This window comes from Chrysochloris asiatica, unplaced genomic scaffold (assembly GCF_000296735.1).
Source record: "Chrysochloris asiatica unplaced genomic scaffold, ChrAsi1.0 scaffold00144, whole genome shotgun sequence".
NCBI classification, from domain to species: Eukaryota; Metazoa; Chordata; class Mammalia; order Afrosoricida; family Chrysochloridae; genus Chrysochloris; species Chrysochloris asiatica.
The window spans coordinates 8,578,615-8,596,185 of record NW_006408662.1 but is presented as its reverse complement, the minus strand read 5'-3'; the positions used below and the strand labels follow the sequence as shown (position 1 = coordinate 8,596,185).

The 17,571-nt window shown below is 42.2% G+C and overlaps 1 protein-coding gene across 1 annotated transcript in view; it reads right to left on the bottom strand.

Annotated features, from left to right (window-relative positions):
* The window catches only part of PCNXL2 (pecanex-like 2 (Drosophila)), a 491,139-nt gene that overhangs the window by 43,002 nt on the left and 430,566 nt on the right, over positions 1 to 17,571 (bottom strand). The window contains exons 26-28 of the mRNA XM_006870571.1: positions 13,247 to 13,500; positions 5,587 to 5,817; positions 3,465 to 3,580 (exon numbers count right to left, since the gene is read on the bottom strand). Of these exons, the coding sequence (XP_006870633.1) occupies positions 3,465 to 3,580; positions 5,587 to 5,817; positions 13,247 to 13,500 (601 nt within the window). The remainder of the gene's footprint in view (positions 1 to 3,464; positions 3,581 to 5,586; positions 5,818 to 13,246; positions 13,501 to 17,571) is intronic.

Below are 17,571 nucleotides of genomic sequence, written 5' to 3'. Positions count from 1 at the left end.
AAAAAAAAAAAGTAGACCAGGAAAGAAACACATGGATTAGAAATATTTGATCAAGCTACCAAAAGACTAGCATAAAGAAGTTTTTGAAAGGATATTAGGTATGAACTTGTAATATTCATTTGAAATTTGTAAAGAACTTAAAATTGATCAAAGACCTTCCTATTTTGTTTTAACCACCTGCCTAAATGCTATGAGGACTCCTGGCTTGGCGCTGTAGGATTAGCAGTGGACTGCAAACCACAACATTGGCAGTTCAAACCTACTAGCTGCTGCTTGGAAACGCTATGCTATAAGTCTGAACTGATTGAGTGGCCCTTAACAACAACAACAAATGCTATGAATATCTGAAGACTCACTTTGCTATTTCAACTGAAAATCCTATAAAGCTCTTCTCTTCATAAACACTTCTCTATTAACAGATTGGAGTTCTGGTGCTATAGAATAAGCACTGGACTGCTGGATGCAAGATCAGTGTTTCAAACCCACCAGTCACTCCTTGGAAGCAAGATACAGGGTTGCTATGAGTTAGAACGGACTCATTGTGCTTAGCAACAACAATAACATTAGCAGATTAAATAAGAAGTTCACTACAAGAGCTCAGATCATGCTTTACGTATATGTAAAATTCATGAACGTTTCTTTGGCTAGACTTTTGACAACAATCATATTTAGTTCCATTTGGTCGCAAAGGTAGCTGCCAGCATCTAGCATGAATCTGAGTCAGGTAGAAGGACAGCCAGCTCATCCCCAGAGCATTTTCCTATCACAGGTATTAGTATAATTAATTATAGACAAGGCATTTGGCCTTGTTCATATGTGATGTGGGAACAGGAAGAGCAGCAGAAATCACAAATTCTAATGATCTGAGGTTCTTACTCTCAGCTCTTGTGATTCAAGGCTACTGTTGCCAGAGAGAAATGAAAGAACTGCCAACTCCCATGATCAATGCTCAGGTGATAATTTATGATACCTTTCCACTGCTTGTCTACCTGCAATGAGAATTCAACCATCCCTCCAGCACAGGCATTCAGGACATTGAGAAGGCATCTCAGAACACTGAGAAGCTCTCTGGACTTGTTAATGTTTACCTAACTGCCTGGGGTGTTGTTGTTGTTGTTGTTAAGTGCCCTCAAGTCAGTTCTGACTGGTAAATTGTGGTTAACAGTCCAGTGCTTATCCTACAGCACCACACCTGGCCTGGGGTGGTGGTGGTGGTTGTTGTTCCATGGAGTTGGTTCCAACTCATAGCGACGCTATTATAGGATTTCCAAGGAGCGGCTGGTGAGCTTGAACCACCGACTTTGTTATTCAGACAACTTTGCAGTCTAGCGCATTAACCCACAGCTACACCAGGACTCCTCCTGGGGAGTTAAGGGCTGATAAACGGGACGGGCTGGTTTTTCCTTAAGACTTTGTGTTCTAACTTATAATGCAAAACTCACTCAAGTCAAATTTCAGAAGTCTGTTTTGAGCACTCCATGTGGAAAATATAATACAGACATATTAAAAAGCTCCAAGTAAAGGGAGAAAAAAAGGAACGGTTAAAGGGGATTCCTATAGATTCTGTGATTCAGTAGTGGGATCTTGACCATCATTTAAAAAATAACTCCCTTCTTCTTTAGGAGCCTGGTGTGGTGCTGTAGGTTAATGCTTGAGACTGCAAAGTTGGTTTGAATAACAATGTCCATCGGTGGTTCAAGCTCACCAGCGGCGCCTCAGAAACCAGATACAGGGTCACTATGTGTTGGAACCGACTTGATGGCACTTAACAACAACAACAGATTCTTTAGGATCCTTGACCATGACTGCACACTGAAATCACCTGGGGAACTTTTTAAAGTACCCGATGTCTTGGGCCATCCACATGAATTTGTAAGTAACTGGTTTGGACTGGAGGATGGCTTGTTATTGTTGTTAAGTGCTGTTGAGTTGGTTCTGACTCATGGAGAACCTATATAGGATTTCTGAGAGAAGATGGTGGGTTTGAAATGCCAACCTTTTGTTTAGCCATCCAATGCTTATCCTGCAGTGCCACATCAGCACTCCAGAATATGACAAGGATGTCAGAAATTGTTTTCAACTTTATATTGTGATTTGAGTGAAAGTTTACAAAGCAAACTGGTTTTCCTTTCAATAATTCACACACATTTCGTGACACTGATTGCATGATGTAGCCGCACTCCTCCCACCTGCTCACTTTGTTGGTCAGTTCTATTCCTTCCTCCTTCGTATCCATCCCTGGTTTCTGAGCTTCAGCTCTGGGCTAACGTTGCCTTGTGTATCTCAAACTGCTGATTGCTCTAAGGAATGCTACTATTGTTCCCCTTAGAGACTATCTATCCTCTGGCTGAGAGTTGAGCCAGGAGAGTGAGTTCAGGTATAGTCCAATCTGTTCCAGCTCATAGCAGGACAAAGTTGAACGGTTGCATAGGGTTTCTGAGGCTGTAAATCTTTATGGAAGCAGACTGTCTTATCATTCTCAAGCAAAATGGATCGTGGATTCAAACTGCTCATCTTTTGGTTAGTGGCCTCGGAGCAGATGTTAACATGCAGCTAAGGTTGAGTACTGTGAACCAAGGAATTCCTCCAGGGCAGGCAGAATCCAGGACCACTGATGTCCAGTGTCAAAGGACTAAGAGAAAGCTGTGAAATTATTCCAATTTGGATGAGTGGAAGGCAGATGATGAAATGAACTGTAAGGTCAGTTTCATGGTGTACAGGGTAGTGGAGGTTGTAACCAGTTTCACAGTTCATTTGTGAATGAAAGAGATGACCTCAGTTACAGAGGATACCACAGGGCCAAGAGGGAGGTTTTGTTCTTCACACATTAAGGGAAGATCCAGGAGAAAGAGAGTTTGAGCAGCAGGAAAAGGGTAACACCACTACTCAAAGTCTCTTAGAGACAGGACAGGGTCAGGTTAAGGTATGTAAGGGTTTTCTTTGTGAGGGAGTGGGAGCTAATGTTTATTGAGCATCAGCTTTGAAAGGTACCAGGCCAGACCCTGCATAAGCACGATTTCATTTAATCTTTCCAGCAAATCTTCAAGGACCATTGCAGGATATTGCTGTTGTTGTTAAGTGCCCTTGAGTCGATTCTAACTCATAGCGGCCCTGGAGCAACTGGTGGGTTTGAACCACCAACCTTGAGGTTCAAACTGAACTTTCAGCCCAGTGCTTATTCTACAGTGCCACTGCAGGCTTCATGATCCTACACATAGAATCACTACATCCTCACCATTCCATACTAATGATATTTCCAGTTCCTCCAAAAAGACAACAGTGGTCATTAAAAAGCACTATTGGCAGCCTGGCATTTATTTACTATAGAAAGAGCTACATGGGGGGAAAAGTATAAGCAGTGTAACTTTAGAATAAAGCAAAACATTGTCAAATTCTGTCTAAAATCCAAACACCTTGGTGCTTGCGCTGATCTCAGACATTCCAGCAGTTGTTTTTCCACATACCTGAGAGCCATGTTATGAGCAGCAGTTCCCAGAGCTCTCCTCCCTAGGATACACAGGGCAAAGGTCAGAGTCACCAGAGGAGAGTCCTCATCACTATCCAGCGTCTTCTTTGAAGGCTGAAAGAGGGAGGATCGTTAGTTAACTTTCACTCAGGCTGCAGTAGTTACTAACACACACTTTAAACCGAGAGTGGGAGGAAGCACTTGAGTCAGCCATGATGGCTAGCCATTCTCCTCTGTTTTCTTAAGATGCTTCTCTTATGGTTGGATATGGAAAGACATTAAAATGGGGAAGCTACTTTAAGGGAGAAAGGGGGTTAGGATGCGTTTTGATGATTAAATCCCTAGGATTTAGAATATTATCTTTCAGTACACGACTGTAAGACATGCTAACCGAATGCCCACTTTAACATTCCTTCTCTTATAGTTGGATACGGAAAGAAATTAAAATGGGGAAGCTACTTTATGGGAGAAAGGGGGTTAGGATGTGTTTTGATGATTAAATCCTTAGGATTTAGAATATTATCCTTTGGTACATGATTGTAAGACATGCTAACTGAATGCCCACTTTAACATTCCTTAATGTGGCACCATAGGATAAGCGCTTGACCTCAAGATCACTTTGAACGGCAAGGTCAGTGGTTCAAATTCATTAGCCGCTCCTCAGAAACCTTATACAGGATTGCTATGAGTTGGAACCAATTCAACAGCACTTAACAACAAAAGTGTAGGGGAAGAGATACGATCTAGCAGGAAGGGAATAAAAAAATCCATATGAAGCAAGCAAGAACGAAGGTCTTACCTTTTCCCTATAATGAAGGGTCCTCTAACTTGACCATATGTCCACAGTCAACAACTAAATTAAAAAGGCCATCACAGTATCTTAAAGAAAGAACGAAACCCTTGTATTTCATGCACTAAATGAGCAACAAGGAGGGCCATCAAGGTGGTAACTAATAATGTCAATGAATGAGTTGAATATCTCCACCACCTGAAGAGGCCAAGCAAGGGTAAAGCTGGTAAGCACACATGTGCAGAATAGTCTGTCTGGAAAAGGTCAGATCTGCTGTCTGCGTGTTCTGCCACCTGTTTTCAGTCGCTCATAAGCAGATGGTGACTTGGGTCTACTGTCATGGTTGCCTTCCTATCTACAGGACGTACTGTGCATTTTATCAGCTGCTGAGCACGTTGTTTTCAACATATACACACTCTCTCCTTCAACCACACTTTGATTCAAATACTGTTGCCCCCTCCCTCCTCTCTCCTCCTTGCCTATTTCATTTTGTAAGCTGCCATTGTCCTTGGTTACATTTCTGAGTGGTAGGACACACCTGCCACAAAGTCCTCAGCAACTGAATAACATGAGAGAAACAACAACAGAAGAAAGTGGGGTCATCTGATGGGCAAGTAACCCTGTGTACCCATGGTTGGATGTGCTCACAAATCCTCCTGAAGACTTTCAGCACAGTACTCTCTCTACAGCAATTCTAAATGACATTTTAAACAAAGAGATTTTCAATATTTTAAATCGATCATAGAAGCCTGAATTGGCACAGACCCTGCAGCCCACTGAAAGGAGACATGCATATTCAAGGCTGCTCAGGGGAGACACATTTGAATTTTTCCAGTTAATTGTGCTGAACCATTAAATAGACATCTAAGCAAATGAGAATGTTTTTTATTCCCTCTGTTTTATTCTAATCCACCACGGAGAAGAGCAGTCTATATAAGAAAGATGAGGCTTTCTCAGAAGGCTATATCAGAAGCCCTATACAAGGTCACTGTGCGTTGGAACCGATTCGATGGCACTTAGTAACAACAACAAGGAGTGTTTCTTGTTTTAAAAATCTTACATTCAGTGCCCTTTGGTTATTTAAATGATTATATATTCCTCAGTGTTTTTGCATACCCCCCACACCACCACCAAAAAACCCCAAAACAACAGGGGGAATAGAAGCAAATCCTGTTGAATGATGATGCACGGAGGAGATTGTGATCACTTCAATGAAACAATGATTGTAAAACTGATGTTCTCCCATGTAAACTATCACTCAATCCACAATAAAAACTTGAAAAAAAAAAAAAATCTTACATTCAACACCCTTCTCCTGCCCCTCACCTACCTCTTGTTTCCGTGCACAGTACTGGATCCATTCTAGGTAAACATTGCAGTAGCTAGCTCTGGTGATCCCTTGAAGACATGGCACATAGTCATCATCAATGTTAATGTTGAACACGGCAGGGTCACGTTCAATATAATGCCACTTGGCAAAATGTTGCAGTGACTTAAGAAGTGACTCATTTTTGATCCAGGAGAGGAGTTTGGGGGAAGTGACCATATAGTATATTATACTCTGCAGAGAGAATGCATGAAGTTGAGTTATCCCAGCCATTCGAAAGCCAGAGAGGTTTTCATTTATTACATCTCAGAAAGTCAATCAGTCACAGGGAAGGATGGGGCATGAAATCTCCACATGCGGCATCATTTGTATTCCCTGCTAGATTTAATTTATAAAACCCACTTGAGACATCCTAAAATATCCTTTCTTACAAGTCAGTGTAAGGTAGAGAAAAGTCAAAGATGACGAAGCTAACAGAATGTGAGAGAGTAGAATTTTCATGGTGAGTAAGAAGCTCTGGTAACGTAGTGGTTACGAATCAGGCTGCTAATCTCACGGTCAGCAGTTCAAAACTACCAGCTGTTCCGCCGGGGAAAGATGAGGCTTTCTGCTCCTGTAAAGATTTCCAGCCTCAGAAACCCTGTACAGGGTAGCTATGAGTCAGAACCGACTCCACGGCACGTAACAACAAAAGAGAGACTCATGGAGTGGTGGAATTATTGCAGGCTTCTATTTAGCTGAATCCAGCTGCGAGAGAAGGGCAAAGTCCCCCTTCTGGAGCCCCAACCAAAGGTTACTGAGGGCATTAATATGACAGGGTTCCTACGAAAAGGATTTATGATGTCAAATTGTAGTGCACACATACACGCATAATAACATTGGGTGCTCAGACCATTAGTATCAGTGACACATTCAAAATCAACCCATGTTCTCTCTGTCATCAAACACTCTGCTTATGAACCCGCAATGCAGTAGTCACACCCCTCAAAGTGTGCTACTTGGAATCACAGCTTTATTCAAAGCCATCGTGTAGTTTTCAGATGAATTCATCGTTCAAAAAATAGACCCCCACCTCAAGGAGTGGAAATGTGACACAGAAAAGGACACTCCAAGTCTGCTATAGGCTCATTAGACAGTAACTCAAGGTGCCCTGTGGGAGTGACTCCTGGTGTTTGCTGCGTTCTCTTTACAGCAGAACAGTGATGGAGGTTCAGGTGGGCAGGGGAGGGTGGACAGGAGGCATGGCTATGTGTCACCATGAAATTGCCAGCAACAAATGGGAGGTGGCAGGGAGGCTTTGATGCATTAAAATCACACACTTAGTTGGGGCCCTTCCCTGAGGATAAAGCACAGTATGTTTGTTTGTTTTCCAAAAGAGAAAACAGAGAATGATCCATGTTGATGTGGACTTGTATAAAAGCTTGGCAGTGGAGAAGCAGCACCCTGACTGGGGTGAGGGTGTGGGGGTGGGTGGTTGCTTACTCCATGCCATTCTCTCTCTTTGAGCGCTCAGTGAAATCCAAAGTTTTGAGGTTGGAGGTCTCTGAAGTCTTGTGTTCAGGTAATTCCAGGGGCTTGAGCAGGTCTGACAAACAGGATCACTGGTCATTGGGAAGAAGTGCTCATGCCAGACTTAGCATCTCTCTACTGTCAGACAGAAGGCTACTTTTTGGCTAATGCCTTGTGGTTCTCCTCCTTTGAGATATATTCTTTTGGGCTCCACAGTCTACCTGACCCCAAATGAATAACATGGCAAGTAAAAGTCCACAGATTATAAGAATCCAGTAAGTAATTCACAGAAACGGTGGTGGCACTGTTTCCCCGAATAACAATTGCTGACATGAAAGCATCCTTCAATACAAGAAGGGAGGGAGACAGGAGGGCAGGGAAAGGGGGAGGGAGGGAGGAAGGAAGGGAGGAGGGAGGAGCAGGGAGAGAGGAGGAAAGGGAGAGAGAAAGGAGGAGAGGGAGAGGGGAGGGAGAGAGCAGGGAAGGGAGAAAATAGGAGGAAGGAGGAAGGAATAGAGAGGTAAAGGGAAACAGGAAGTAGGAGGTGAGAAAGACAAGGTGTTAATGATGTCCACAACTCATCACCAGCTTTGAGACTTAAAATGAGATGATGGATATGAAGGACAGGGTACATGGTACATGAGTCTGGAATAATGAACATCATACCTGTGGCTCCTATCTCTTACCTACGCCTTGTGCAGGGTGGACTGGAGGCCCAGAGATACAAGCAGAAAGGCAGTAGCACAGCTAGGAAAGGTCTGGAGCAGAGTAGAGGCTCTGGGTGGCATTAGGGGATGGAGATGCCTGTCTGTTAGTAACCAGAGTGCATATCTTATATTCAAATGCATAAATCCTGAATCTGGAGGGTTTCCTCCAGTCTATCCACTGGATGGGCAACTTAAAGGCTCCATGAGGTAAGTGGTTTAAGTTGTTGTTGTTGTTGTTGTTGTTATGTGCCGTGGAGTCGGTTCCAACTCACAGCAACCCTGTACAGGGTTTCCGAGGCTGTGAACCTTTATGGGAGCAGAAAGTCTCATCTTCCTCCTGTGGAACATCTGGTAGTTTTGAACTGCTGACCTTGTGGTTCGCAGCCCAATTTGTAACCACTACTCTACCAGAGCTCCTTAAGTGGTTTAAGTAGATACATCAAAATTAATGCAAAGGAGTACGATAACACCCAGCATCTGTGACCTTGGCCACAGGCACCATTCTCATTTAAGAAAGGAAAAGAATACATTGCTCTTCTTAAACATCTAGGGCTAGCAGACATCTGGTCTAGGTGTTTTGCCCCTTGTATATTCTAGTCACATGCACCAGACAGAAATAACAAAAGACAAAAGTTTACCTTTACTTAGTGAATAATTGTTATCAGAACTGACTTCGAGGGTTAGAAATGTAAAGGTGGACGTTTTGTAGCAAAAGGAGGGGGAGTGACTGACTTTGCAGTCCAGGAGCTGAGGTCCCTGGAACCATCAAGGGAGAAGAGCAGAGAGCAGGACCCTACCCAGAGAAACAGTGATGCCAGAGATGGAGGCAGAGACGATGACATGGAGAGATGGAGCAGCTGGAGACTCTGGACTCAGAGAGGGAGAGGGGCTGTGTGCTGACTACTGGGTGGGGGGGGGCGGGCAAGCTTGTAGGGTATACCCTTTGGTTGGTTGATGATGCATGGAGGGGATTGTAATCACGGCAATGAAACAATATATGACAGGATGACTATAAACCTATGTTCTCCCATGTAAACTATCACATAATTCACAATAAAACATTTTAAACAAAATAAAAAAGTTTACCTTTACTTAGGACCATAGTCTTGTAGGACACCTCAGTCAACTGGCACAACATAGCCTTATAAAGTTTATGTTCTAAATCATAGTTTGGTGAGTAGCAGCTAGGGTCTTAAAAGCTTGCCAGTGGCTATTTAAGATACAACTATTGGTTTGCACTCATTTGGAACAAAAGAGGAGGAATGAAACCAGAGTTTCAAAAACAAAAAACACAACTAGTCTGCAAAATCAATTGTGTGCATGAACAATGGCTTCCCTATCCAGAGACCCAAAGAGCTAGATGATACCTGGCTACCACTACTAACCATTCTGACTGTAAGAAAACTGTAGAATAAAACACAGGATTAAAAAAAAAAAGCTATATTTTCTGGACTGTCAGAGAATTGGGGACCCCCCTAGGCTATTTCCCTAAAATACCCTTTAATCTCTGAACAGAAAGTACTCCCAGATGTCACCATCCAACTATTCAAGATTGACTCATAAAAGAAACAATAGCACACATGAGTACTTTGCTCCTTTTATCAAAACAAAAACCATCTATTTGACACCAAGTTGTCAACATTCACCCAAAGCAAAGATGAGAAGGTAAACAGGAGGAGAGGGGGCATCAGGGAAGCAAGAATGACAGAAATAGAACCAGAACTGAAATCATGAGAATGTTGATACAATGTGGAAAATGTAACCAATGTCACTGAATTATATCTAAATATAAGGAGCTCTAGTAGCATTGTTGTTGTTATGTGCCATGGAGTTGGTTCTGACTCATAGCGACCCTGTACAGGGTTTCAGAGGCTGTAAATCTTTACGGGAGCAGAAAGCCTCATCTTTCTCCTGTGGAACAGCTGGTAGTTTTCAAACTGCTGACTTTGGGTTCACAGCCCAATTCGTAACCACTACACTACCAGAGCTCTAGTAGTGGAATGGTTATGAATTGGGCTGCAAACCTCAAGGACAGTAGTTTGAAACTACCAGCAGTTCCAAAGGAGAAAGATGAGGCTTTCTGCTCCCGTAAAGAGGAAACCCTGTACAGGGTCGCTGTGAGTTGGAACCAACTCTACGGCACACCACCACCAATCTTGCAAAGTGATTGGACCATTGACTATGAAAATAAGGTGCATAAAACCCTGGTGAGGGTTGGCTGATTACTATGCAAATTAGGTGACTTGCTACTGCCAAGAGATTGTGGTCAAAACACTTGGTTTATTTCTAACAATAAATGTTACCAGTTAGGCTTATGAAAAAGGTCACCCCATAGAGAATGGTTGGGAGACCTCTACCATCAAGATGAAGTGCTAGCAGCAGAGCCAGTCCTTGGGATCTAGGGTCCCTGCGCTGAAACCTTGTAGACCCAGGAGACAGAGTTGTAACACTGGAGACAGTAAGAGCAGGCACCACAGCAGTGATCTGAGACAGTAGGAATCAGGATACTGGCATGGACTGGCTGAAGTGAGCTAGCCAGCCCAAAGAGAGAGAGAGCTGAGCGCTTTTTAGTAGGAGGATTGATGGCAGAGTGGGGTGCCTCCGGAATCTGGGGAGCTAAAGAGCTGAATCCCTTGCCTCAGTAGGTTAGAGGCTAAGAGGAATCTCGCATGGCCAAAAGAAGTGTCTCCTAGACTGACGTAGGAGCATAGTCTATCTATGGGGTGCTGAAGAGAAAGAGTTAAATGCTGTCCTGGTTGGAAGTTGTCCTGGTTTACAGACTGATCCTGTTTACATCTCTCCTGTTACTTTGAAATTAATCCTGATCCTGAACTGTAGCTGATTACTTGCCTAATAAATCCTGTAACTGCGGGAAAAAAGAGAAAAGGTTTACGGCTTGATTTATTTCTGTGGAGCAGTTAAAATCACCCTACAACTGATGAAGTCATAATAGTTAACAAAGACTTGAAATCCCAGTAGTTGAGTCTTCTCTTTCTAGATCTGGCAAAACTTTGCAGTGTGGACTTGGGATCAAGCATGTAACCCTGGTTCATCATTTCCAAATGGGAGGGGAACCACAGTCCAAAGATTCACCTCTAACTGATAGCACACAGAACGCCCTCTGCCCCCACCCCACCCCCACCCCAGTTAATTCAAAGCTGTACTGCATTTCTGCTTTATTTAGAAAGAAATTCTGTCATGTAGACAAAGTCAACCAGTCATGTGGAATGTCAGAATCTCGCAGAATGGAATGACTATAATGATCAGAGTAAAACAGGTAAGTTAGGTGGAAATGAATTTGACTGAGTAAAACCTGAACCACATTGCAAGTAGAAGGCCCTCTGAATTAATTCAGTATATCTGGCTCCAACAGCGGGGATTCTCTTGGTTACTCATTTTAATTGTAAATCAGTCTATTTTTTTCAGACAACTGATTCTAGGAAGGGGTCCTGGCAGGCCAGCCAACATGATGGATTTGTCATTCTGTATTCTGCAAGGCAAGCGATAAGCACATCTTCCTTCTGAGAGAGCTAGGCAGAAACAATGACAGCACGAAAGTCAGGCACTTGTAAAAGCTGCTTTCTTGAATGTTAAGAGGCTTTAAAACACTCATAAATTGAGAAGCGTTGGAGGATACACCAGGGAAAATCTCAAGTCCTCAGGAAGGAAATGATTTCAAATATATTCATGAAGGGTGAAGGAACTGACCCAATTTATTAAAAGATTCTTTACAAATCCTTTTGTGTAAAAGGAATGATTCCAAGTTTTTCTATCTTTTCAATTTGATTATGCAATAAAAATAAAAAAAGATAAAGATTAAGAATGACACTGAATTCTTGAAACATGATGAATTCAGAGGTACATAGTCAACTTTGTTCACCAAGCAACCAAGGCCAAAGAAGACAATATTTACTTTCATTCCAAAAGCATGTTTCATTTCTTCTCATAGTCATTCTGTTCTCTTGAAATTTCGTTTAACAAACTGCACTGTGGGAGAGGGAGTCCTCAGGTAGTGCAAACGGTTTTGACATTTGGCTGTTGACTGAAAGGTTGGAGATTCAAGTCTACCTAGAGGGTTTTTGAAAAGAAAGGCCTGGTGAAAATCAGCTGTTGAAAACCCTCTGGAGGACAGTTCTAGTCGGGTACACAGGGAATCGCCATGCATTGGAGTGAGCAGTGCTTCTGACTACCTCTTGCTGAAGGGTAGGTAGGAAGATCTATGACTGAGTGCAATATTGAGTGAATGAGGTTGGCACTGCCAATGTGAAGGTGGCACCACGTAGCCTCACTGGCCCCAAATCCTCAGTTCATGTGAGTTCTGATTAAGAGTTAAGATGATTCTGTTGATATTCAATACAAATATGTCTCTAGTATTTCCCAAACTTGGTTGTGAAATGACTCCGGGAATTTAGTTAGAATATAATTCCTTGCGCCCCACCACAGGCCTATAGAATCAGAATTCTGGATAGGACACAGAAACCTGTAGTTACGCACCAGCTGGGTGGGGCTGATGTAACTGGTCTACCCAACCTGCAGGCCTCTTTTCAGAATCACTCCCTTTTCTTAGAAATCAGAGTTAAGAGTGCTGCTCCCAGAAGCCAGCTGGTACATGGCAGGGTCCTGGGGTCTCCCCTAACAATCTTCCATGTGCAGATTGCCCTGGAATTATGGTTCAGATTTTGGAAAGCACCTAGAGGTTCAGGAGGCATATCAGGGATAACAGTGGATACTAGCTACAAGTCCAGGAAGGGAGGCAGAGAAATTATCTGGACATCAGCACAGAATACCCAAGGCCTCTAGAAAAGCCCGAGTGTTAGCTGACAGAAAGACACCAAGAGGGCACCTTATTCCCTTCCTTTTGTTCTCTAGGAGGCTGGTTCCAAACGAGCACAACTTTCTGATGCTGAATCCAGGTTGGGGCAGATGTGATTAATGAGACACTGAAACAGTAAGCCGTTATGCCCCACATGAGTGAGGGGAAAGGGTTTGCAATAACTTCTGTTTCCACCAGGAAATGGAACTTTCCAATCCTGGTGATAATGGGATTTTGCTGTATTTTTAATTAACCATGAGATTAAAAAAACAATTCTTGTTCTAAAATAGATGATTTACTAAGCAGCTAAATGGACTTAACTCATAAACACTGAAGTTTGGAAACATTTCTAAGGTGTTTAAGTTTATCGTCCCCCTCATTACAATAATCTCTGCAGCATCAGAAGCGAGGATACAAACCTGGACAAGAAACCTGACTGGCTGTTTGAGCTAGGCTTAATATAGGACTCAGGAACACAGACCACAAAATAACCAAAGTCCTCCAGGATTGTTCAATAAAGTAGTGTTTCCGAAACCTAACTGGGCATCTGATTCACAAGCTAAAGAGGCCTGGAAATCTTTATATTTACAAAGCATTGCAGAGGTAAGTGTTTGAGACCTTGAGCATTAAGTACCTTGATGTAGTAACGGATGAGGATCCTTCGAAGATCAAAGACCTGCAGCAAGGTAGCTGCATTGTTGTCTATGATACTATAGCCCTCCAAGATGTACTGCGTCCGTGTGATTTCCCACGTAAGCCAGCGGAGGTTGAATGCTGCGTTGCAGGACAAGAGGTGGGGTAAGTGGCCGGGCTTACAGCAGCAACATCCTCCATCATCTTCATCGCCCTCCATGATGGCTTCCACCTCTCGCTGCTGACAGTAGGTTCCTACCAAGTACAAATAAGGATGCAAGCTGTAACAATGGCAGACTACAACGTTGGCTTGGAATAGAGTTTCCTCTTGCCTTTTATTAGAGAGGAAGATGCTTAAGAAAAAAGAGATCTAGGAATCAGGAGATTTGCTTAACTTTTGCTTTAAACAGTGCCCTTAAAGAGTTCACAATTCTTATGTTCAATCTGATTTTCATCTCTTTTTGCAATTTTAAATTTTCTACCCAGTGAGTAATGATCGTAAGGTGGTCCTGGATAGCAATGATTGAAATGCAGAAGGGTTATAGACTTGTGTTTCCACTTCCGGAAACATGAGGTCCTAACAGACTAGCTGGGAGGCCTATAGGAAAATGACATGTGGAAGGTTGTTGTTGTTGTTGTTGTTAAGTGCTGTTGGGTCAGTTGTGACCCATAGTAACCCTGTATAGGGTTTCCAAGGAGTGGCTGGTGAACTTGAACTGCCTACCTTGTGGTTCAAACAGACTTTGCAGTACAATGCATTAACCCGCAGTGCCACACCAGGACTCCATGTGGAAGGTACTGACTAGGGAGGAACTAGGTACATGATGAGGGCTACCAGGAGGGGCAGCCTGAAAGAAGCTCCTTTGATACTCCCCAAGGCCTTGGAACCTCACTGCAGACCATGGGGATCAAGGTGAGCTGAGTATACATCCAAGAAGTTAACTCCAGAAAAATGGTAAAACAGTGTGTGCAAGCAACCTTTGAAAACAGAATACAATATCTTCCTCAACACTTTTATCATTTGAAGGGAAATACATGTAGGATGTTAATCACATGAGAATATTTGTACTAGTTGCTGTTGTGTGCTGTATAGAGCTTCCAAGAGTGGCTGGTGGGTTTGAACCACTAACTTTGAGGTTAGCAGTCCAGAGCTAATCCTGTAGTGCCACACCAGGGCTCATGGGTACCAGTTAATACACTTCAATGTAGGTATCTAAATTAGTCCTAAGGAGATCTGGCAGCTTAGTGGTTATGAGTCTGGCTGCTAATCTCAAGATCAGCAGTTCAAAACTACCAGTGCCTCCACAGGAGAAAGGCGAGGCTTTCTGCTCCCATCAAAATTTACAGCCTCAGAAACCCTGTGCAGGGTCATTATGAGTTGGAACTGACTCCATAGCACACAATCACCACCACCAAATTAGTCCTGTAGGATAATATACTATACTGCAAAGTCAGTTTGAACTGCAAGGTTGGTGGTTTAAGCTCATCCACCGCTCTTCGGAAACCCTATACAGGGTCCCTATAAGTCGGAACCAGCACTTAACAACAAATAATGTTATCATTTAGATAATGTGATCTAAAATTATCTCATTCGGCTGGAAACATGGACTGAATTTAATGAACTAAAAACTAAATGAAATATCCTGCACCTAGGTTCAAAAAACCATCTACATTATTTAGGATAGGAATATATAGTAACATATTTGACAAGTCATTTCATAGTTCCATTGATTTGTGAACCAAAAGTAAGATAACGTATATAATTTAATGTAATCTAGATTGTATCAATAGAAATACAATGTTTAAAGCAAATGGGATAGCTTTCATTGTAGTAGATTTCGTATTGCTCCTCTATTACACATAAAAGGACATTGGCAAAATTAAATAAAGCCAGCAGGGTTAGTCAGTCTAAAAAGTTACACTTCTTAGACAAGTTTTCTATTACAAAACTAATAGCAGACTGATACTATTGAACAAGGTTATGGTGGTGATGGTGTGCCGGGGAGTCGATTCTGACTCATAGCGACCCTGTATAGGGTTTCTGAAGCTGTAAATGTTTATGGGAGTAGAAAGCCTCATTTTTCTCCCTTGGAGTGTCTGGTAGTTTGGAACTGAGTAAGACCAGTGAAGTTACAATTTACAGAGAAGAGGAAGATTGTACGAGAAATTGACTTTGGCTAAGTGTCAACCAACAGATGAATAAAATGTGATAGATACATACATAATATAAAGAAAAATGAAGTTCTGATATATGTTATAACATGCAGGAACATTACAAACCTTATGCTGAGTGGAAAACATCAGGTACCTAAAGACAACTGCCGTTTTGATCCCACTTACATGAAATTTCCAGCATAGGCAAACACAACAAGACAAAGTTTTATTAGTGATGACCAGGGCAGGGGGGAATGGAAACGCCTGGTGTTCTTCTTAGAAAAGATAGATTTAGAATTCTGGATCACATTGTAAAAGTAACAAAACCCAGTCATTTCTGAAAAGACCCTAATTTTGCTGTCAAATGAAAATCAAGATCCAAGTTCTTCTCAGTGAAGCTGACAAAGGGTAGAGCATATTCTTTCCAAAGGGGAGGCTGGGGTCCACAGGTCCCACATAGAGATTTTTGTAGCACTCAAAGACATGACTGTTAAGCCGAGGGCCTCACGGTGTCTGTTATTTTCTAAACTGACTGCTTGCATCTTTTATATCATGCGTTCCCATGTATAACAGGCATTCAATAATGCTTCTTGAGTTCATTTTTGAGATAATCTTGGAGTGCTTTTACTTCTGATTGACAATATTGTCTGATTCAAGCTGTGGAAATTTAACATTTGAACTGAATGAGTATCTAGGAGAGCCCAGAAGTCTTGTTGCTCACAGGATGTCTGTAGACTTCCTGTGTGTGGACAAAATGTGGGATAGTAACTACTGCTATGATCCTCCAGTTCTCTCCCATCAACCAGGCCCATTCTCCTCCATGTTCGTTTGTTTCCAAAGGAGCAAAGGTCTGCTCTGCTTTGAATACTGTTTGTCACACCTACCAGTGCAGGTACAGGTACAACCTGGCTGAATGATCCCAACCAATTCCAAAGGAATCAAGTTAATCTAAAAAGGCATACATGATGGGAACAAAGATAAGAAAAATGTGATGAAGTCCACAGGCCTGTCATGGTCTTAACTACGTTCTATGATGTCTTACATTTGCTAAAGTTGGGCTCTTTAATTCTGGGCTTTTTAGCAGCCGATGTAGAAAGAAAACTTGAATGGCTTCTCAGGTTCTTAGGACAAACATGAAATAATTGCTGGCAAGGATCATAGTTATTTCTAACAAGGAGAGCAAACAGATGACATCCCAGGATCTCCATGAAGAACACACGGTACATGATAGCCGACAACATTCTTAAGGAAAATGCACTGTGGATACAGCCCCGAAGGTAGGATGCCACTTTTAATTTCTCACGATGTAGGGTGACAGAATATGGCCAAAATGCTGAAAAGAAAACACATTTCTTTATGTGACCCAAACACTTCAAGCTTTAAGGCTCTTGAGGAACAGAAGAACTTCATATGTTTCAGGAAATCCTTGAAATGTATAACTCTTTTCACTTGGTTTTGATGATTATTATATATTGAGTGGCTATGAATTTTATCTTATTTTTCCTGAAAAAAACATGGCACTTAGGATATTCAGGGTGACTGCTTCAGTGTGGACACAGCTGTTTTGATGGTCAGGAAAACTGGCGGGGAGCTAGCAGTGTCTTGTAAGAGACAGGAAGCCAGAAGAGGGTTGTTCATTCCATCAGTCTTTGGGACATCCCAAGTCTGCCAAGAGGAACTAACTTGACAGCACTTAACAACACAACCACATGATTTTGTCACAGTTTTTTTTACTTATCGTTGTACACTTTTCAAGAATTCTGGAATTAAATTGGCTTTGCTTTTGTAATTGTTATTCATTATTTTGTTAGCTAGTTTGCTAAAATCAAATACATAATTCAAGAAAAATTTATTGAATGCTCACTGTATGACCAAATGGTCTCTAGCTCAAGGCTTCATGTCTATACATATACGCACTAAAACAAGTGCAACTTTAATTACAACTGTGTTTTAAATCCAAGAACAAAGTAGTCTATATTGATTTTCTTATCTTGTTTGTGCTGCTGCTGCTGTTGCTAACTACTGTTCAGTTGATCCTCATATCTAGCGGCCTTGTGTAGGGTTTCCGAGGAGCATCGTGTGGGTTTGAACCTCCAACCTTAGGGTTAACAGTCCAGTTCTTATCCTACAGTGCCACACATAGCAAGCACTCTGTTTAAACTATTATATAAG